This window comes from Polypterus senegalus, chromosome 6 (genome assembly GCF_016835505.1).
Source record: "Polypterus senegalus isolate Bchr_013 chromosome 6, ASM1683550v1, whole genome shotgun sequence".
Lineage (NCBI taxonomy): Eukaryota > Metazoa > Chordata > Cladistia > Polypteriformes > Polypteridae > Polypterus > Polypterus senegalus.
In genome coordinates this window covers 184,465,307-184,488,032 of record NC_053159.1, presented here as the reverse complement: position 1 = coordinate 184,488,032, position 22,726 = coordinate 184,465,307, and the positions used below count along the sequence as shown (strand labels likewise).

General features: G+C 44.5%; 1 protein-coding gene across 1 annotated transcript in view; it reads left to right on the top strand.

Moving 5' to 3' along the window:
• Positions 1–22,726, top strand: part of pde11a (phosphodiesterase 11a) — a 401,879-nt gene that overhangs the window by 154,439 nt on the left and 224,714 nt on the right. Inside the window, exon 3 of the mRNA XM_039757714.1 lies at positions 19,104–19,193. Coding sequence (XP_039613648.1) covers positions 19,104–19,193 — 90 coding nt within the window. The remainder of the gene's footprint in view (positions 1–19,103; positions 19,194–22,726) is intronic.

Sequence of the window (22,726 nt, the reverse complement as noted above, 5' to 3'; positions counted from 1 at the left end):
TGGATCTGGGGGAACACCCATGGGCTACACCCTACGTTCCCCAGAACACTTGGTGGCAGCCCCCCTGGGTTGTATCAGGGCCACAATGGTGGAACAGTGGAGCTCATCCCTGTTGGGCTCCATGGGCACCGCCAGGGGGAGCTGCATGGCTTAACGAGCCTATGTGGGCAGCAACGCAGCCACACCCGGAGGTGCAGCCAGAAGTGGGTCGACGAGCACCTGGAGCACTTCTGGGGGTGCTATAAGAGGAGCCTGCAGCCGCTACTCTAGACGTCAGAGTCGGGAGGAGGACGACAAAGCTGCCTGGCAGGAGTAGTGGAAGAAGAAGAGCGTGGTTTGGGACTGTGTTGGGCCTGTGGGGCACGGGGAAGAAAAATGAAAGTTCTTTTGTGTTAGTTTTACACGTGCCTCCATTGTCAGTCTGTGTTGGGTCGACGCGTATATAGCGCCTTTGCCACAATACGAGGATGCATAGGATTAGAAGTGAGGACATTAGAGGGTCAGCTCAGGTGGGACAGTTCGGAGACAAAGTCAGGGAGGCGAACCGGAGCTCACTGTGGAAACTCCAGACAGGGAAATACCAGTGACATGACTCCATACTGTGAGACAGAAGTGCTACCGCTCCGCCACCGCGTCACCCTCATGTGTGTAATTATTAACAGTATTCATTATGGACAGGATTAGAAGTGAGGACATTAGAGGGTCAGCTCAGGTTGGACGGTTCGGAGACAAATTCAGGGAGGCGAGATTGTGTTGGTTTGGACATGTGCAGAGGAGAGATGCACGCTGGGTATATTGGGAGAAGGATGTTAAGGATAGAGGAGAAGAGAAAGGCTTATGGATGTGGTCAGAAAGGACATGCAGGTGATGAGTGTGACAGAGAAGGATGTCGAGGACAGGAAGATATGGAACTAGATGATCCACTGTGGTGACGCCTAATGGGAGCAGCCGAATGAAGAAGAAGAAGAAGAAGATTACCTTCAAAATGGGAGGCACTTGGAGCAGCAGGCAGAGACAGGTCATTTTCCCCTGCTGTACTGTGGTGGGGACTTGCCTTAATATGGCTGCTTGTGTATAGCCTTACCTGCACGTGGACAGTTGCTTCAAGCAAAGAGTCATACCAGCTCAGCACAAGCAAGCCAAACGGTGAAGCCACACCTGTGCCCATCAGCAAAGCAGGTGCCCATTCACCGCATTACTCTTAACTGGAGGTGTGCCCCCTCAGCTGCTAACCCCTGAGGGTAAATAACAGTCAGCCACACCAGGTGCTCTTATCATTATATCCATCCATCCATCCATTTTCTAACCCGCTGAATCCAAATACAGGGTCACGGGGGTCTGCTGGAGCCAATCCCAGCCAACACAGGGCACAAGGCAGGAACCAATCCTGGGCAGGGCGCCAACCCACCGCAGGATCATTATACCCAAAATAAATAATCACAGAGATTCCTATGGTCACTAGTTTGGTTTGCCTACGCCATACTTATTGTTAACTGGTGTAACAAAAGTGACAAAACAAAGTCAAGGTTTTGGGGATCGTCCCCGTTTAATGAAGGTTGTTGAAATATTGGGTTGGTTTTTAGAGACTTGAGTCCAAACTGAACTGATCAGAGCAATAACGGTGGACATTTATATAGTGAAATAGCAGGAAATGATGTAAGCAGGTGGCATTCTGGGAACTGGAAGTGGCATCCGCTGCAGGTGGGGCATGGAGGGTTGAAACCGGACGTGACATCATAAGCCGAGAGTGATTATTGCTGTGGTGTTTCTTCAGTAGTTCGGTGGGGAAGAGAGGAGAGGGGGTTAAAGTCTGGTGAGCAATCACCCTCATCTGAGCCATCCGCGCCTGTGTGACGCTGAATTGTTTATCAAAGTGTTAAGTATTTAAGCTTTATAGCACCCCGCATGTACCGCCATATCTCCACGTGGACAGCTGCTTGACTTACCAGCTCGGCACAAGCAGGCCAAACCGTTACAGATACATTGACACCAATCACCACAGCAGGTCATCCCTGATGGAGGATCACAGGAATTGTCAGGTAGAGGGGTCCTTTCATCGGATTGGCTGGCCCAGCACTGTTTCAGCTGTGGAATGGCCAATAGGGGGAGGCAGCCTGATGAATGAGGTCTCCAGGACTCTAAACAAACCCAAATCATATTATGGGATATCATCCATCCATCCATTTTCCAACCCGCTGAATCCGAACACAGGGTCACGGGGGTCTGCAGGAGCCAATCCCAGCCAACACAGGGCACAAGGCAGGAACAAATCCCTGGGCAGGATGCCAACCCACCTCAGGACACACACACACACCAAGCACACACTAGGGCCAATTTAGAATTGCCAGTCCGCCTAACCGGCATGTCTTTGGACTGTGGGAGGAAACCCACGCAGACACGGGGAGAACATGCAAACTCCACGCAGCTGCGAGGCAGCAGCGCTACCACTGCGCCACCGTGCCGCTCATGAGATATCATCTACTGTTAAATTCTGCTCCATTCTTGTACATTTTTTATTTCTATACTGTATTGAGGATTTGTTCTGTTCTGTCTATTGTATTGTATTGACCCCCTTTTTCTTTTTGACACCCACTGCACCCAACCTACCTGGAAAGGGGTCTCTCTTTGAACTGCCCTTCCCAAGGTTTCTTCCATTTTTTCCCCCCTACAAGGGTTTTTTTGGGAGTTTTTCCGCATCTTCTTCGAGAGTCAAGGCTGAGGGGCTGTCAAGTGGCAGGACCCTGTTAAAGCCCATTGCGGCACTTCTTGTGTGATTTTGGGCAATACAAAAATAAATTTTATTGTATATTATTGTAGCGTGTGGTAGACAGAATGACTTTAGGGACTTTCAAAACTCGACTTGAAATGAGTGGATAGGACTGGCGAGCTTTGCTGGGGAGCATGCACTGGCACAGCACGTTGCTGCATCCACCACACGACCAAACAGTTCAGGATCCCGGTTGGCATCCCCCCAGGCAGATATGCGGTCCACTCTCATCCCCCTGGAAATGTCCCTCTATCTGCCACAGCCAGGTGTTACGTGGTCGTCCCCTTGGCCTGATCCGGCCGCTCAGGTTCTCAACAATGAGGGTCCTACGAGCTGGCTCACCCTCGGGTCATCGTGCCACATGGCCGTAGTGTCCTAACTGACGCTCCCTCACAATGCAGGTCACGTGCCTCATTCTGGACTCCATGAGCAACACAAAGTCTAACCAGCAGGACCCAAGGATTCTCTAAAGAGACACACATGAAGGAGTCCAGTCTTTGTCTCAGGTCACTGGATAACGTCCATGTTTCACAAACAGGGAGGACCAGGACTCTAAAGACTTGGACTTTTGTCCTTTTGCAGAGATATCAGTAGCGCCACACATGCCTTTCCAGTGACCTCATGACCCCCCCATGCTCTCCCAATCCATCTGCTGACTTCATAGAAAGAGTCACCAGAGACATGAATGTCACTGCCATGGTAAGTAAACCTCTCAATGACGAGGTCGACACTCGGCCTGGATGTTGGTTTTTATCAGGACCCTCGCAAGCACAGACTCTCAGACTCCTCGCTCAGTCTCTCGAGAGCCTTCAATGACTCCACGAAGATCACAGCATCGTCACCAAAGACAAGATCAGTGAATCAAATACACCGCATTACTTTTTATTGGAGGCCTCCCCCCATGACGGTGTGGGTCGGCTCCACTCTCCCTACTGAGTGCGGAATCCTCTTGAGCCGCCGCCGATAATGTGACCAGACGGGCCGCGTCCAGTGAGGACACAAACACAATGAACAAGGGATGGGTGAACGAGTGCTGGAGTGTTTATTAAAGACAACTCAAAGCAAGAAATAGTGCAGCATTCAGTTCCATGCATATAAACGATCCATTTTAAAAGGTGGAGGTTAAAAAAAAATAGAAAGATAGATGGATAGATAGATACTTTATTAATCCCAAGGGGAAATTCACAATCAATCAATTAGGGTTATTTAAATTTATTTAAATCAATAAATCCTAAACCGATTCCTTAAAAATGATGTTAAAACAACATGGACATTGTTATGGTGTATAAAATCTGTACATTTTGGTTTAATTTTCCTTTATATTTTGGTCAAGATAAAACAGATGAACTACATTTTAGACAAATCAAAGCAGGTTTTCTTACACCTCACTTTTAAAACAACTGTTTCAACATTGAAAGGAAGACATGCTGGTGGCTCAATTACTTTATAACCTGGGAAAGGAAGACTGAGTTGACACCTCGGGCTATTGATATGGACATGTGGGACAACAATTTGACAGACATGAGGCAAAATCAAAGAACTTTATTATCAGGGAAAAGATGGATTAAAGAGTTTGAGCAAAATTCATCAATCATACTGACAGCCAGCCAATCAGGTGCATTTGTTGTGAAGCTACGGCATGACATTTGATAATAAATAGGCCTCATTTTGAAAGCAACATCAGAGAAGAAGAAAGAAGCAGAAGGAGAAGAAGAGAAACGGATAAAGATGGCACTGGTCATCAGAAAGGCATCGTGAACTTCGATTGCTAAATCAGACGCCTCCCTCGGACATTCATTGTCATCGCTAGCTATCTATTATATAGTGCCTTTCACATCTATCTATCTATCAATCTATCTATCTATCTATTATATAGTGCCTTTCCTATCTATCTATCTATCTATCTATCTATCTATCTATCTATCTATCTATTATATAGTGCCTTTCACATCTATCTATCTATCTATCTATCTATCTATCTATCTATCTATCTATCTATCTATTATATAGTGCCTTTCACATCTATCTATCTATCTATCTGTCTATCTATTATATAGTGCCTTTCACATCTATCTATCTATCTATCTATCTATCTATCTATCTATCTATCTATCTATCTATCTATCTATCTATTATATAGTGCCTTTCACATCTATCTATCTATCTATCTATTACATAGTGCCTTTCCTATCTATCTATCTATCTATCTATCTATCTATTATATAGTGCCTTTCACATCTATCTATCTATCTATCTATCTATCTATTATATAGTGCCTTTCACATCTATCTATCTATCTATCTATCTATCTATCTATCTATTATATAGTGCCTTTCACATCTATCTATCTATCTATCTATTGAGACTTTCCTATCAGTACCTGTTTTCTATTATTCTTTGTTCCAGTGGTATTATTATTATTCTTGTAATAAATATCATGTTACTTTTAACTTTCTATGCTTTGTCTTAATGTTTAGAGTGGTTGAAGTAATACGTTACATTTATCTGAGCACCTGGTGACAGCCGGACTTTTGCCATTATTTCTGTGCTGCGAGGTTTATTTCGGCTGAGAGTGAGAAGCGCCACTCAATAGTTGGAACAGTACGTGAAGAAGGTATTCTTGGCTGATGAATGGCCTATAGTCTGAGCCTTTGTAGGTTTAAATGTATTCTTGTAGACCAAAAGTAATATTTAGGTCTGAGATATCATTAAAACACTGTACGTTGTTCATGCTGATAATAAGTAAGTCTCTTGAAGTGCTGAGAGAGTGACTGGTTGTGTTAAACCTAAAGCACTTGTCTGGTTTAAAGTGCTAAGGGTTGATCAGTGTGTGTGTGTGTGTGTGTGTGTCATTAATGGGGCACTGTTGTGGTTAGGGTCTGTGTGTATGCGTATAGCTATGTATGTGTGCGTTCATCTTAAAGTGCAACAGTAGACCAACCCGATAACGAACCTGACGAGTACACTTACTGTACCCTTGAGGAAACAGGTAAAGGGTAAGTAGAGGGAAATACCACGGTAATACAGGCATTCTCTTGTTAAAAACACTCTGAGCCTTGGTGCCCGTTTAAACTGATGTCTCCTTGGCTTGCCCTTTTCGGACCTTGCAGACCGAGGAGAAGTCCACAAGCAGGCACCCTTCTTCTCTGACCTGGCTCCACATCTGTCCCTTGTAGGGGGCTCCCAATCCGGACATTGCTCCTCCTCCCCATCTTTCTGCTGCTACACGGGCCACTTGCATAGCCTTCCCTTGTCTGAGTCCCCATAGTTGTGCCCACTCCAAAGCGGTGCTGACTCCTGGCTCCTCACGATGAGGGCACACTTAGAGCACTACAGTCACTGCTGCTCTCCCAAATCACTCACCAGGAGTACCCGACCCCATCGAGTGCTGATCAGCTCACTTCTTCTCCAGGGGCTCACACATCCATCTGCCTGCTACTCTCTCTCTCAGACCAGCTCTTCCTGCTCTCTGCCCATCTTTAATTTTATTATCCTTTTTTTATAACCTCCGTCCTTTAGCCTCCCTCTTCTTTTTTTTCTTCCTTTCTTTTCCTTAGTGATCTTAGCGATTGGCAAAATTGGATATAATGAGGATATTAGAAATAAACTTGATCTATTAGGCTTAAGAGTCAAGACCGAGGTAAAGAATTTAGGGGTAATTATTGACTCTGACCTCAATTTGAAATCACTTGTTAATCAGATTACCAGGACTGCATTTTTTCACTTAAGAAATATAACAAAAGTTAGATACCTTATTACTTTGCAAGATGCTGAAAAATTAATTCACGCTTTTGTTTTTAGTCAAGTGGGAGTCAAAGCAAACTTTATTGTCATCTCAACCATATTCAAGTATACGAAATTGCGAAGCTCAGGGTCCACAGTGTAACAACATGAAGTGCAAATAAAAAAATAGAATTAAATTAAAAATAGAATTTAAATTTTAATTTAAAAATAAAATGAAAACACAAAAAAATCAAGACATTGTGTGGTATAGCGGGTCCAATAAAGCCCGGGTTTTAAATCCGTATAGCCGTGCCGTTCTCCGGGGGCGCGATTGCACGACCGCTGGGAGTTAATGAGGTGGTTGGAGCGAGTCACACCTGCACGTGTTGGTGCGGTCGTTCTTGATTGCCTCATTGATTAAGGCGCTGCGCCCACGGAGGCACGCACTGGGATGTGTATACCGTATATACGGGTCAACACCAGATAAAGGGGAATATGAATAGAGAGCTCGATCGAAGCGACGACGACGACGACGACGTTAAAGGACGTGAGAAAGGCAGTCTAAGCAAGAGGATCTGGCCACCTGGAAAGAGGAGACAGAACGAGCTGGGGCCCCGCTAAGGAGCGTTAAGCTGTTGAGCTCTGCGGACTAGTTCGCCTCACTGAATGTTCGGGTGAGCAAATCAAGTGTCCTTCAGAGGGATCCGAGGGGCGACTACGGGTGGGCGAAGGATGAAGGGAGGAGAGCCGACCTCGTCGGTCTGGCAGTGACGTCCGTAAGGGGGCCAAGGCGGAGGCTGGCTTAAGGAGCTCGTGGCTGTTGGGTCTCCGCCGGCTGCGAGAGCAATGGGTGAGCCGGGGAGCAAGAGAGACGGAGGTGGGCTGGAAAGGAGAGTGATGAGAGAGACTGCATTAACTTCTGCATGTTATTTTAACCTCGGATTTTAAAGGATCTATTTATTGATGATTTTTATCCCCACTGGATTTAAGGAATATTTATTGGGGCTGAAGCACTGCACTTTATTTAATTTGAGCTTTGTTTTGTTTTGATTATTATTCTAATAAAAGCACTTCTGCACTTTTTTTTTTTTTTGGAAATATCCCCTGGCCTCATTTGAGAGTTGTCCTCACTTGTCAGCTCATCTAAGTGACATTATCGACGCTGTTGGGTTCAGGCCTCCTATAAGGACGTTGGGAGCGTGGAGCGAACCCGCAGCGTCACACATTGTGCAAAGACAAGACTGATGCAATGTATGGAATTCTGCAATCTAGATCAATAAATATGTCTCTCTCTATTATTAAAAAAAAAAAAAAATCCCGAGGAGAAACAGTAGGGACACGGAAGACACTTCAAAGACCCGCGTGACTAACGAGATTGGCCGTGGAGCATCGGGCGGGGACCTTAAACATAAGACTTTGTGCCAAGAGATTGACCCCAGCCCGTCTCACGATGACGTAGAACATGAGATTCTTGCAAGACACGCCGACTTACAACCAAAGAAGAGCACAGCCAGCAACACACCCAGTCGTGTTTTGTCTTTGAGCACACACAGATCCAGGGCTTGTGGTGTTATGGGTCCACAGCTCGTTGAGTAAAGGCCATTTTAAATAAATAATCATTGTGCTCGCGGCTTAGCGAGGGGACGTTGGGCCATAGTGGGCCGTGGGACGATCCGTAGGGTGTGGGCGTTTCTCACCTAGTGCACAGGTGAGGAACTGCCCACATTCATGATTGTCCCGCGGCTAATGCTGCAGCTGCTGTGGCCCTCGTCATTTTAAAAAGAAGCGCGAGTCGGTTTTAGAGGAAAGAGAAAAGAAACGTTCGGGAAGAGGTGAAAAAAACGATCGGAGAGAAAAAGGAAAGGAAAGAGAGGACGGAGGTTACAGCGAGCGTGGAAGCAAGCGGTGCAGGAGAGAGACGGACACGCGGAGCGTGTGGTGAGCGCGCGATCGAGCGCTCGTGGGCAGCTGCGAGGAAGCTGGGTGTTAGGCCGACACCCAGGTGTTTGTGTAGATGTCGCTCCCGCTGAGCGATCTGGTAGCGGGAGTGACAAGGTGAAAGCGACGAGCCGCGGAAAGGCAGCGGAAGTCGGGAGGCTTGGTGGTGGAGTCCCCAATATGAGCGACCTGGCTATTGGGGTAATCAAGTCTCGGGGACTGGGATGAGTGCCATACCGGAGCCAGGGATCGGGAGGTCTCCAGTCTCGAGCGTGTGAAGTAGGAGGGCAGCTGCAGAGAGCGTCTTGCCTGCTGCGAAGCCCGTACGGGATAAGCAGGTGAGACGCATACAGAAAAGCACCGGATTTGTTTTTTTGTTTTAAAGACTGCTTCCAGAAGAAGATTTTAACCTCTCGTTTTTAAAGGATTCTTTTTTCTTATTGTTGTTTTAACCTCCACGTTTTCATTTTATGGATTATTTATTTAATGAACTTTGAATGGACTGCACTATTTATTTATGAATTTTGTTTTTGTTGACTGTTTTAAATAAAAGCACTTTTGTACTTTCAACCATCCCCTTGCTCAGATGCTCAATTTGCCTCCATTGACTGGCTCACTCGGTTTCATTATCGACGGTGTTGGGTTCAAGGGTTCCCAAACAGCCATGGGAGCGTGGAGCCAGAACCCACATCGTCACAGGGCTCTCAGCGCATATAAACCTATAAGGACAATACGTTATAAATGAAATGTAGACGACTAAGTGAAGAAGAAAGCAGCGCAGAGAAAAGAGACTTGTTGGAGAGACAAAAAAGAATAATCCAGGTGCAAATTCAGAAAATAAGGAAAGGGATTATCAGCCCGGAACAAGTGGAATTGAAAAAAACGCACGTCCAATCCGGATGTTGGCGCCATACACATGCAGAGCAGGTTAAGATTAGGAGAGCAGTGGAATTCAAAAGCTCAAAAAAAAAAAACGTTTGCGCCATACACGTGTGGAGAAAGTTAAGGAATATGAAAGTAGGAAAATTAGAAAATATAAAAAAAAAAAAATGTAAAGATCGCAGGAGCGCAAACAAACGGAAATTGTTTCTCGAAAAAGGGAAAATAATCACCACGGACCAGAAGTCCTTGAAACAAAAGCTCTAATAAAGCGAGGTCAGAAATAAAAGACAGAGTAGAAAACAAAGTAAAACGTCATAAAGAGGTTAAAAAACAAGGGGGCTAAAACACATGCTGAGCAGGTTAGAGAAAATGAAAAGTGGAATTCAAAAGACTCAAAAAAAAAAAAAACGTAGGCGCAATACACATGCAGAGCAAGATGCAGAAAAAAACGACAGTGTCAAAAAATAAAAAAGTAAAAATCGCATTAGCGCAAAGAAAGAGAAATAACGAAAAGGTGAATAGAGATATATATGGTGTGGCATCCGGCCGGGGCTTGTGCCTCCTCCAGACCTGGTTATGTTGGGGGCCTCGGGTAAAGGATTGGAAGCCCAGCCCTGTAGGGACCCGTGGCCACCGCCAGGCGGCGTCCCGGTGCCTGGATATCCCTGGAGCCCAGCACTTCCTGGGGGGACGACAGGGGACACCCAGATGGCTTCCGGGTGCGCAGCTGGCACTTCCGCCACACTGGGGTGTGTTTTCAGAGGAGTGCCGGGAAGCAGCTGGAGCCCATCCGGGTTCCTATTTAAGGGGCCGCCTCCCTCCAGTCATTGGTGGATGTCGGGTGGAAGAGAGACGGAGCTGGAGAGAGGACTGGAGGCGGCCAGGAGAGAGAGGCATTGTGAGGCCTGGACATTTGGGGGAAACGATGCAAGAGGCACTGGGGTTTGTGGTGCACATAAGTGACTTGTAAATAAAGGGTGTGTGGTGACGTAAGATGTCCGTCTGCCTGTGTCTGGGTTCAAGTCCACAATGGATACAGGTGATATGTCAGGAATATGTAAATATTGTAAGGCTTTGAAGTTTAAGTCAAGAGAATTTCAAAAACGGAGTTTACCTCACACGCATTTATTGGTTACTTTGCAAAAAAAATTAATAACTGCTGATGATGTCAATCGTTTTGTCTGGGCTGAAATTCCAAACGGGGACACCCGTCCTGAATTAGGGTACAAAGTCATTAAACACGTCTCACTGACCTCATTAAAAAGATTCAGCACATTGGCACTCGAAATATTCCAAATATTATTTTTAACAGAAGTTCTGAAATAAAAGTGAAACTAATAAAATAGCAACAATTCAAAGGAAAAAAAAATCTTAAAATTGTGTATCTGGAAAAACATAAACAGGAGTTGGCAAGCGAAGCGACCAGGGGGCAAAGCTACCTAGTAATATAATAAATAAATAGAAGATAATACAGAAATGATCAGCGTATGATAAAAATTGTTTAAGACGTGCAAACAATGCCAGGTCAGAATGTTTCAAAGAATGTCAAGTGCAGAGTTTAAAATACAGTTGTGCTTGAAAATCTGTGAACCCTTTAGAATTTTCTCTATTTCTGCATAAATATGAACTAAAACATCATCAGATTTTCACTCAAGTCCTAAAAGTAGATAAAGAGAAACCAGTTAAACAAATGAGACAAAAATATTATACTTGGTCATTTATTTATTAAGGAAAATGATCGAATATTACATATCTGTGAGTGACAAAAGTATGTGAACCTTTGCTTTCAGTATCTGCTGTGACCCCCAATAACTGCAACTAAACGTTTCCGGTAACTTTGATCATTCCTGCACACCGGCTTGGAGGAATTTTCGCCCATTCCTCCGTACAGAACAGCTTCAACTCTGGGATGTTGGTGGGTTTCCTCACATGAACTGCTCTCTTCAGGTCCTTCCACAACATTTCGATTGGATTAAGGTCAGGACTTTGACTTGGCCATTCCAGAACATTCACTTTGTTCTTCTTTATCCATTCTTTGGTAGAACGACTTGTGTGCTTAGGGTCGTTGTCTTGCTGCATGACCCACCTTCTCTTGAGATTCAGTTCATGGACAGATGTCCTGACATTTTCCTTTAGAATTCTCTGATATAATTCAGAATTCATTGTTCCATCAATGAAGGCAAGCCGTCCTGGCCCAGATGCAGCAAAACAGGCCCAAACCATGATACTACCACCACCATGTTTCACAGATGGGATAAGGTTCTTATGCTGGAATGCAGTGTTTTCCTTTCTCCAAACATAACGCTTTTCATTTAAACCAAAAAGTTCTATTTTGGTCTCATCCGTCCACAAAACATTCTTCCAATAGCCTTCTGGTTTGTCCACGTGATCTTTAGCAAACTGCAGACGAGCAGCAATGTTTTTTTGGAGAGCAGTGGCTTTCTCCTTGCAACCCTGCCATGCACACCATTGTTGTTCAGTGTTCTCCTGATGGTGGACTCATGAACATGAACATTAGCCAATGTGAGAGAGGCCTTCAGTTGCTTAGAAGTTACCCTGGGGTCCTTTGTGACCTCGCCGACTATTACACGCCTTGCTCTTGGAGTGATCTTTGTTGGTCGACCACTCCTGGGGAGGGTAACAATGGTCTTGAATTTCCTCCATTTGTACACAATCTGTCTGACTGTGGATTGGTGGAGTCCAAACTCTTTAGAGATGGTTTTGTAACCTTTTCCAGCCTGATGAGCATCAACAACTCTTTTTGTGAGGTCCTCAGAAATCTCCTTTGTTGGTGCCATGATACACGTCCACAAACATGTGTTGTGAAGAGCAGACTTTGATAGATCCTGTTCTTTAAATAACACAGGGTGCCCACTCACACCTGATTGGCATCCCATTGATTGAAAACACCTGACACCTCACCTTCAAACTAACTGATCATCCGTGAGGTTCACATACTTTTGCCACTCACAAATATGTAATATTCGATCATTTTCCTCAATAAATAAATGACCAAGTATAATATTTTTGTCTCATTTGTTTAACTGGTTTCTCTTTATCTACTTTTAGGACTTGAGTGAAAATCTGATGATGTTTTAGGTCATATTTATACAGAAATATAGAAAATTCTAAAGAGTTCACAAACTTTCAAGCACAATTGCACTTAAAGGTCAGTATGAGATCTTCAGTTCTTTTCCACCTGCACACTCATCTTAGCAGGACTGTGGTTTTCATGTATAAAAGTTCTGTTTTTAGTGGTGGTTGAGGCCGTGTGGAAGATCCCAGGATGCAGCCTGGTGTTAAGGAGTCTGACAGCTTGGGGGTGAAAACTCTCCTGCAGCCTCGCAGATCTGGCTCTGATGCTGCAGTATCTTCTCTTGGATGGCAGAAGTGTGAAAAGTCCACGTGAGGGGTGTAAGGGGGTCCTGCTCAATGCTGCAGGCCTTGCGGTAGTGAAGGGAGAGGTGGGTAGTAACGAGTTACATTTACTTCAGTAACTTTTTTAAAAAAAATTGTACGTCTAAGAGTAGTTTTACTGCACCACACTTTTTGCTTTTACTTGAGTAAATTTGTGAAGAAGAAACGCTACTCTTACTCCGCTACATTGGGCAACACTCGACTCGATACTTTTTTTCCATTTACACATTCGATGTTCTATATTATTGCCAGCGAGAAGCTATCAGTGGATCTACTGCATGACTGTTTCACCAATCAGACGTAGCCATGCAGTCACATGACCACACACAAACTATGGCAGCATAGTGGAACAAACTCCTCTCAGACAGTGGACAGGGAAAGAAAGAATAAATGAAAAATGAGAGCCAACTCCTGCTGAAGCGTAACCATCACTTCACTGAGTGAACCGCAAGCTCGTGTTAACCAAACATGCACAGACACAGACAGTCCAGGTAAAGTGAGACTTCTTGTACGCACACAAGCTGCCTTGTTCTAATGTTATTTTTTATCAGCTGTGCTATCTGGAGGACAAGTGAATACGCCGTATTATACTGTCAGTGTACAGGAGATCTCGTCACTGTAAGTAGTCTGCACTGGTCAAACAGACATGTCACCTGCTGGAGGTATCGGCTTCAAAAGCTTTGCTGTGAAAAACTGAGATTTGGAACTTTGTGTTATTTGTGCATCATTATTTTGTAAAGATGTTTTCTAACCGCCCATTGTATATTCAAACCTCACATTTCTCCTTCCTATGTGTAATTCTTTACATTTACTGACATTAAATTTCATCTGCCACAAATCTGCCCTGAGGTGGTACGGTGGCGCAGTGGGTAGCACTGCTGCATCGCAGTTAGGAGACCCGGGTTCACTTCCCAGTCCTCCCTATGTGGAGTTTGCCAATTCTGTGCACACCACACCCTGAACTCCCACTTCTTTTAGTTTGATGCCCACCCTCTCATGTGGCACCTCATAAAATGCTTTCTGAAAGTCCAGATAAATAACATCATGTGCTCCATTTTGTTCAGATCCTTTTGTTGCCTCCTCAAAGATTTCCAGCAGGTTAGTAAAACACGACCTCCCTCGTCTGAGCCCACGCTGACTGTTCAGTTAAACTCCTGTCCTTGCCAGGTGCTGCTCAATCCTCTCCTTAATAATTCCTTCCATTAATTTTCCAGTGATGCCCATTAAGCTTACTGGCCTTTAGTTGCTTGAATCTAACCTGTCACCCTTTCTATATAACTGGATGATATTTGCCATTTTCCAGTCTTTCAGAATCTCTCCAGTGTGCTGTGACTTCCTAAAATTATGTGTCAAGGGTTGCGCTGCTGCCTTGCAGTTAGGAGACCTGAGTTCACTTCCCAGGTCCTCCCTGCGTGGAGTTTCCAGGTTCTACCCGTGTCTGCGTGAGTTTCCTCTCGCAGTCCAAAGATATGCAGGTTAGTTGCATTAGCGATCCTAAATTGTCCCTAGTGTGTGCTTGGTGTGTGTGTGTGTGTGTGTGTGTGTGTGTGTGCGCCCTGCAGTGGGCTGGCACCCTGCCCAGGGTTTGTTCCTGCCTTGTGGCCTGTGCTGGCTGGGATTGGCTCCAGCAGACCCCCGTGACCCTGTAGTTAGGATATAGCGGGCTGGATAATGGATGGATGGATACGCCTCTTCGCTGAGAAGAAACACTATTTTTCCCTGATGGCAACACAAATTAGTAGATCTACAAGTCTACAATAGCAGACTATTCCAAGCATTAACACCATTATAGATAGATAGATATGAAAGGCACTATATGATACATAGATAGATAGATAGATATGAAAGGCACTATATGATAGATAGATAGATAGATATGAAAGGCACTATATGATACATAGATAGATATGAAAGGCACTATAAGATACATAGATAGATAGATATGAAAGGCACTATATGATAGATAGATAGATATGAAAGGCACTATATGATACATAGATAGATAGATATGAAAGGCACTATATGATAGATAGATATGAAAGGCACTATATGATAGATAGATAGATAGATATGAAAGGCACTATATGATACATAGATAGATAGATAGATAGATATGAAAGGCACTATATGATACATAGATAGATAGATAGATATGAAAGGCACTATATGATACATAGATAGATAGATAGATATGAAAGGCACTATATGATAGATAGATAGATAGATATGAAAGGCACTATATGATACATAGATAGATAGATAGATATGAAAGGCACTATATGATACATAGATAGATAGATATGAAAGGCACTATATGATACATAGATAGATAGATAGATAGATATGAAAGGCACTATATGATAGATAGATATGAAAGGCACTATATGATACATAGATAATATGATAGATAGATAGATAGATAGATATGAAAGGCACTATATGATACATAGATAGATATGAAAGGCACTATATGATACATAGATAGATAGATATGAAAGGCACTATATGATAGATAGATATGAAAGGCACTATATGATACATAGATAGATAGATAGATATGAAAGGCACTATATGATACATAGATAGATATGAAAGGCACTATATGATAGATAGATAGATAGATATGAAAGGCACTATATGATACATAGATAGATAGATAGATATGAAAGGCACTATATGATAGATAGATATGAAAGGCACTATATGATACATAGATAGATAGATAGGAAAGGCACTATATAATTGGTCTGCAGTGGGCTGGCATCCTGCCTGGGATTTGTTCCTGCCTTGTGCCCTTTGCTGGCTGGGATTGGCTCCAGCAGACCCCCGTGACCCTTTATTAGGATATAGCGGGTTGGAAAATGACTGACTAATTGACTGAAAATGGCAGCAGCCCCTGCACTGACCCCTGGTGGACACCACTCTTAACATCGGCCAATTCTGATGAGGTTTCCCGCACCATCACCCTTTGCTTCCTGGGCCAATTCTGTACCCATCAAAAAGCATCTTAATGTGTGGGCACTGGCTGGGAGCCCCAGGAGCATGGATGCCCACGATGTTTCTGATGCCTATGTATGTTTCAGTTTAACTATCAAAACAGGGGCCCCAGCACACTACTTTGCCCGGGGGCCTGTGTTGCTTGTGAGATGTCCCTGTGAAAGTCCTACAATTCACACTACATGTTAAGACAAAAAAACAAGACATGAAGTCCAAGGAACTCTCTGTAGACCTCCATGATCAGGGCAAGGGGATCAAAACATTTGTAAAGTGCCAAGCAGCCGAGACTGGCCTCAATAACTGTGAAATAGGAGAAGCTTGGAACCACCATAACTCTTCCTAGAGTTGGACATCCAGTTAAAATGAATAACTTGTCAAGTAGGGTCTTGGCCAGGGATGTAACCAACAATCTGATGGTCGCTCTACCTCTGCTGAAATGGGACAACCTATCAAAAGTGTGACCATCTCAGCAGCACATGTCAATCGGGCGTTAAAGGCCAAGTGGATGCCTCCTTCTTGGAGTCTGACATTTGAAGGACTCTTAGAGAATGTCGAAAAAAAATCTCTGGGCTGATGGGACAAAAATTAAACTCTTTGGTCAGAACTCCAAACACTATGTCTGGAAAGACCAGGCACTGCTCAGCACCTGAAAGGGGCAGGGACAGGCATACTGGTCAGAACTGAGAGATGAATGAATGCAGCCACATCTAGAGAGGTCCTTGAAGAAAACTTGCTTTAGAGTGGATGCCACCTCAGACTGGGACGACAGTTCACCTTTCTGTAAAACAAGGACCAGAAGCACACAGCCAAGACAACGCTAGAGTGGCTCCGGGGACGAGTCTCTGACTGTCCTTATGTGGCCTGGACTTTTAGACCCCATGGAACATATGTGGTGAGACCTGAATAAGGCAGTTTACAGATGTGTCTCAACCAACCTAATGGAGCTTGAGAGGATCTGCCAGGAAGATTGGGGCAAACTGCCCACATCCAGGACTTTTCAAAGCTGGTAGAGTCTTAGCCAAGAAGACTCCAAGCTGGACTTGTTGCCAAAAGGGCTGAATTAAGGGTCTGAACACTTATATATAAGAGAGATGTCAGTTCGGAATTTTTTATATATTTGCAAACCTTTTCACTTTGTGATTTTCGGTTACTGAGTGTAGACTGATGGGAAAAAATAGTAAACGTGTCCATTCAATCAATCCACACAATCAAATGTGTGGAAAGTAAAGGGGTCTGAGAACTTTGTGAATCCACTGAATATGAATACTAAATCAGATGAGCAAGAAAGGTTCTACTGCCCCCTACTGGGACTCTGCACAACCAATTTCAATTTCTGCTGACCAGTGACAATTCAAGTGACGGGTGGGTGGAGGTCTGATGGTCTAAAGCAGGGGTGCAAATCAAGTGACGGGTGGGTGGAGGTCTGATGGTCTAAAGCAGGGGTGCAAATCAAGTGACGGGTGGGTGGAGGTCTGATGGTCTAATGCAGGGGTGCAAATCAAGTGACGGGTGGGTGGAGGTCTGATGGTCTAAAGCAGGGGTGCAAATCAAGTGACGGGTGGGTGGAGGTCTGATGGTCTAATGCAGGGGTGCAAATCAAGTGACGAATGGGTGGAGGTCTGATGGTCTAAAGCAGGGGTGCAAATCACATCCTGGAGGGCCAAATGCAGGTTTTTGTTGCAGCCACTTTCTTAATTAGTAACCAGTTACTGCAGCTAATGGATTGTCCTCCTTTTGCCTTCATTTTAGTTAACTTCACAATCCTTAATTATTTTCTTTTCCTTCAACCAGCAGCCAAACGGTAATGAAATGAAACAAGCAACCAGCTAACTCTGGGTCCTCAAACTCAGTTACAGGAGGGCCACTATTTTAGTTACAACCAATTGTTTTTTATTTAAAAGTCATTTCACATTATAAATAAAGCCCATTATTTAATTCAATCGCTTGTCTGTGCCCTCATTTTCCCATAGTGGAGTTTTCTAAAATGGTTGATTTTATTCCCAAACCCGAGATCACCACCCAAATGTTTTGTGGCCCAGAACAGCTTAATATTTCTCAAGTGTTTACTTCTTTCTCTTCAAATATTTTATTGAAACACATTATATGAAGGAGAGTAGTTATTGTCTGGATGCTGAAAACTTTTGAGGTTTCCGAATCTTTAAATACAAATCACTCAATCAAATTAATGAAATAGAAGTAAGTTCTATCAGCAGAAGACTTCTTCTTCTTTCAGCTGCTCCCGTTAGGGGTTGCCACAGCGGATCATCTTCTTCCATATGTTCTTGTCCTGTCCATCTTGCTCTGTCACACCCATCACCTTCATGTCCTCTCTCAACACATCCATAAACCTTCTCTTAGGCCTTCCTCTCCTCCTCTTACCTGGCAGCTCTATCCTTAGCACCCTTCTCTCAACATGCCCAGCATCTCTCCTCTACACATGTCAAACTAACAAACTAACGCAATCTCGCCTCTCTGACTTTGTCTCCCAACTGTCCAACCTGAGCTGACCCTCTAATGTCCTCATTTCTAATCCTGTCCATCCTCGTCACACCCAATGCAAATCTTAGCATCTTTAACTCTGTCACTTCCAGCTCTGTCTCCTGCTTTCTGGTCAGTGCCACCGTCTCCAGCCCATATAACATAGCTGGTCTCATTACCATCCTGTAGACCTTCCCTTTCACTCTTGCTGATACCCATCTGTCACAAGTCACTCCTGACACTCTTCTCCGCCTACACTCTTTTACACTTCTCTTCCACAATCCCAATTACTCTGTAGCTGTTGATCCAAGTATTTAAACTCCTCCACTTTCACCAACTCTACTCCCTTCATCCTCACCATTCCACTGACCTCCCTCTCATTCATGTATTCTGTCGTGGTGGTCCTACTGACCTTCATTCCTCTCCTTTTCAGACCATATCTCCAACTCTCCAGGGTCTCCTCAACCTGCTCTCTCCTCTCACTACAGATCACAATGTCATCAGCAAACATCATAGTCCACCTGGACTCCTGTCTAATCTCGTCTGTCAGCCTGTCCATCACCACTGCAAATAAGAAAGGCCTCAGAGCCGATCCCTGATGTAATCCCACCTCCGTCCCTCCTACCGCAGACCTCACCACGGTCACACTTCCCTCCTACATATCCTGTACAACTCTTACGTACTTCTCTGCCACTCCCGACTTCCTCATACAATACCACAGCTCCTCTCTAGTCACCCTGTCACATGCTTTTCTGTACGCAGAAGACATTGGTTTCTAATTAAGAATGAAAATCTGCAGCCAGTGTAGCCCTCCAGGATCTGAGTGTGACACCTGTGGTCTAGCGGGTGCCCATTTCTCGCACTCTGTACTCACACGGCTCTGCTCTTTCTTGTTTAACAGGTGCTGCAGATGTACCTTCCCTTCTGTGGAATAGCAATTTCCAACGCCCAGCTCTTCGCTGCATCCAGGAAAGAGTACGAAAGAAGCAGAGTAAGGACTAAATGTGAATGTCGATGCTTGCCCATAATCTACAGGTCGGTCCTGGCTGGCCATCTGTTTGGCATTTCTGTGTCTTTGCTATTGGGTGGAGGGGTAGGAGAGCGTCCAGGATGGTGGCCAGTGACAAGTAGGCTTCCAGCACCAAAGTTTGATTTGGGGTGAAACTGGGGAAAGCAGAAAAACTGGTCGCTTGTTCTTTACACCCTCTATGAGACTGGACTGCATCTCAAAATGAAATGGTTAGGATGCTGATGGCCAGCCAGCAATGGAATAAAGAGAGCTCAAATGGGAAAGTGGCACGGCCACCAAAACAAAGTGGTATAATGGCTTTAGTTTAAGCCCAGCAAGGAGGATGCTGGGATGGCAGCCTGGTACGTTACGCTGGACAGAGAATGCTGGGAAAAACACTGATATATTACTATTGGGCATTACATCAGCTGAGCGGGCACTGAGCTGTCTTTTGGCTGGCGCTGTTATTGCTGCGTGGTGTCTCGCCTAAAGATGTGATGCTAGAAAACCTGTTAGGTATTACTGATGTTTGCCCGATAAATACTTTGTGGGTTCTCTTTAGGGTATTGCTAAAGGGACAGCGGACATGGGGTTACTAGAAAGCCTGATGATGGAACTCAGCTTGACAGGAGACAGTGATGTTAGTACATTACTATAACAGACATTTGGTGGTCCTAAATGAACAAACCCAGGGTGTTACAATAGATGGCGCTATACCAGTGCTGCTTAATCCGACACAGACAGATGCAGGAGGCTCACAAATGTTTTATTTTTCTTCACCTCATGGGAAATGCCTTCCTCGTTTCCCACGGGCACAATGCAGTCTCAAGCACAAAGCACAATACTCAGTACTTTTTACTTTTTCTTCTTCTCTCGTTCTCCTCCACTCCTGCTTGGCCAGCTTTGTCTCCCTCCTCCTGACTCTGGCTCTCCAAGCTCTGTCCACTGGCCCCTTATAGAAGGCACCCGGAAGTGCTTCAGGTGCTCGTCGCCCCACTTCCGGCCGCACTTCCAGGTGCCCGCACGAGCTCAGGAACAGCTGCAGCGCCCCCTGGCGGCACCCCATCTTCTATCTTCCATGAAGCCCTGCGGGAGTCCGAGGCACGGCTGCCACCCAGGGGGGCTGCCATCTAGCGTTCCGGGGGAGGTAGCACTCTGCCCATACTTGCTCCCTGGGTCCTTCCAATGCAGACGCTTCCTGACACGACACTGGACATGGTGCGAATCCATCACAGATGCAGAAAATGATTTTTCCAGTTTTTTCTAACCACACCCGTCCTCACGGCTGCTGCTATTAGACAACCCTGGGGTCTCATATTTGAGTTGTGTAGCGTGTGCCATCTTTGTGTTCTGTTCTTGTCACCTTTTCACCTTAAAGCTGTTTGATTCTAAATGCCAGGTATTGCTGTTTCTGTCTGGGCAGTTCACGGTCAAGAGATTATCAAGATTTTCAATGTTTAAGTTAGAGAAGTACGGAAGCCGAGAGAGGACGTGCAATATCGTCATCAGTCAGTCAGTCAGTCATTGTCCAACCCGCTATATCCTAACTACAGGGTCACGAGGGTCTGCTGGAGTCAATCCCAGCCAACACAGGGGCGCAAGGCAGGAAGCAAACCATGGGCAGGGTGCCAGCCCACCACAGAACACACACACACACCAAGGACAATTTAGGATCGCCACTGCACCTCACCTGCATGTCTTTAGACTGACAGACACGCAGACACGGGGAGAACATGCAAACTCCACGCAAGGAGGACCTGAGAAGCGAACCTGGGTCTCCTTACTGCGAGGCAGCAGCGCTACCACTGCACCACCGTGCTGCCTACAATATCGTTATTTTTTTAAATAGTTTTTTCGAGATAACGGAATAATTTTATCGAGATCTTAAAAAAACGAACTTTGTTTTCTCGAGATAATGGAATCATTTTATCGAGATCTTGATAAAACGAAAGATCTTGTTTTCTCGAAATTCTGGAATAATTGTACCTAACGTTTAATGTTTAGCTTATTGAAGTCACGCCCTGTTTGAAATGGCAGAAGAGCAGAACTGTATTGATCAGCACGTCACATTTATAATAATCTATACTAATAAAAGGCAAAGCCCTCACTGACTGACTGACTCACTGACTGACTCACTGATTGACTGACTCACTCACTGACTCGTCACTAATTCTCCAACTTCCCGTGTAGGTAGAAGGCTGAAATTTGGCAGACTCAGTCCTTACAGCTTACTTACAAAAGTTAAGCAGGTTTCATTTCGAAATTCTATGCGTAACGGCCATAACTGAATCCTACTTATGTAGATATATATACGGCCATAGCCTGCAGCTTGGTCGCCGTGTGAGGCAGAGTTGCGTCCCGCCTCATCACGCCTCCCACGTAATTGAGTGTCTTCCCATATAAGGTAAATATTCGCGGGTGAAGGACTGTGCTTATGCAAACGAAGATGAGATGGTCTAGTGTTTGGCACAAACGCAGCAAAAGTGCCGGGTCTTAGCTAACATTAAATAAAGCCGTGGACATCGCAAGATCGCACAAGAGAGGGGCTCACGTGAACTGACTCTGAACGCAGTACGTAGAGAACAAGGAAGAGCTCCAAAGAGCGCTGAACAAAAAACGTATTACACAATTGAGAAGGCAGCAAAAGAATATGAAGCGAGTGACGCATACAAGCATATTCATAAGTGCAGCTACTGCGGAAACAAAGCACACGGTGGAAACCGTAAGTTTAAATTAAGTGCATAGACAGGCTGCCGCTGGCATTTGTCATGCCTATTACGAATACGATATTCGCGAGATACAAGTTTAATGAGAAGACGCTGGGTATAAACGAGACTTTGGATCACTTTGTAACGGAGTTAAAATTGCTGTAACAGAGTTTAACTTGTGGGTGAAGGACTGTGCTTATGCAATCGAATAGGAAAGCACGGTGTAAAGCTTAACTTTAAATTAAGTTCATAGACACACTGCCGCTGGCGTTTGTCATGCCTACGACGATCGATATATTCGCGAGATACAAGTTTAATGAGAGGACGCAGGGTATGAACGAGATTTTTGATCACTTTGTAACTAAGTTAAAATTGCTGGTGAAGGGCTGTGCTTATGCAAACGAATAGAAAGCAAATGTTACGTTATTTTTAAAATGTTTCCTTTTCTTTTTTATAACTTCTTTAACACTCTGCTGCGAAGCGCGAGTATTTTGCTGGTAATAATAATAATAATACATTTTATTTATTTGTAGGCGTCTTTCTAAACACTCAAGGACACCAAACAATAGACAAAACACAGATTATAAACAAAAGTAAAATACAAAAATTTAAATCCGACTGAGCAATTGTAATCAAAGAGAAAAAGCAGTCTTAAGCAAATGAGTTTTAAGTTTAGATTTGAAAAGTGAAAATGATTCAATATTTCTAAGCTCAGATGGTAGTGAGTTCCAGAGCTCCCCATAGCGGTAGGACGGGCGAAGGGGACAGTCAAGTGGATGGAGGAAGAGGATCTAAGGGTGTGGGAGA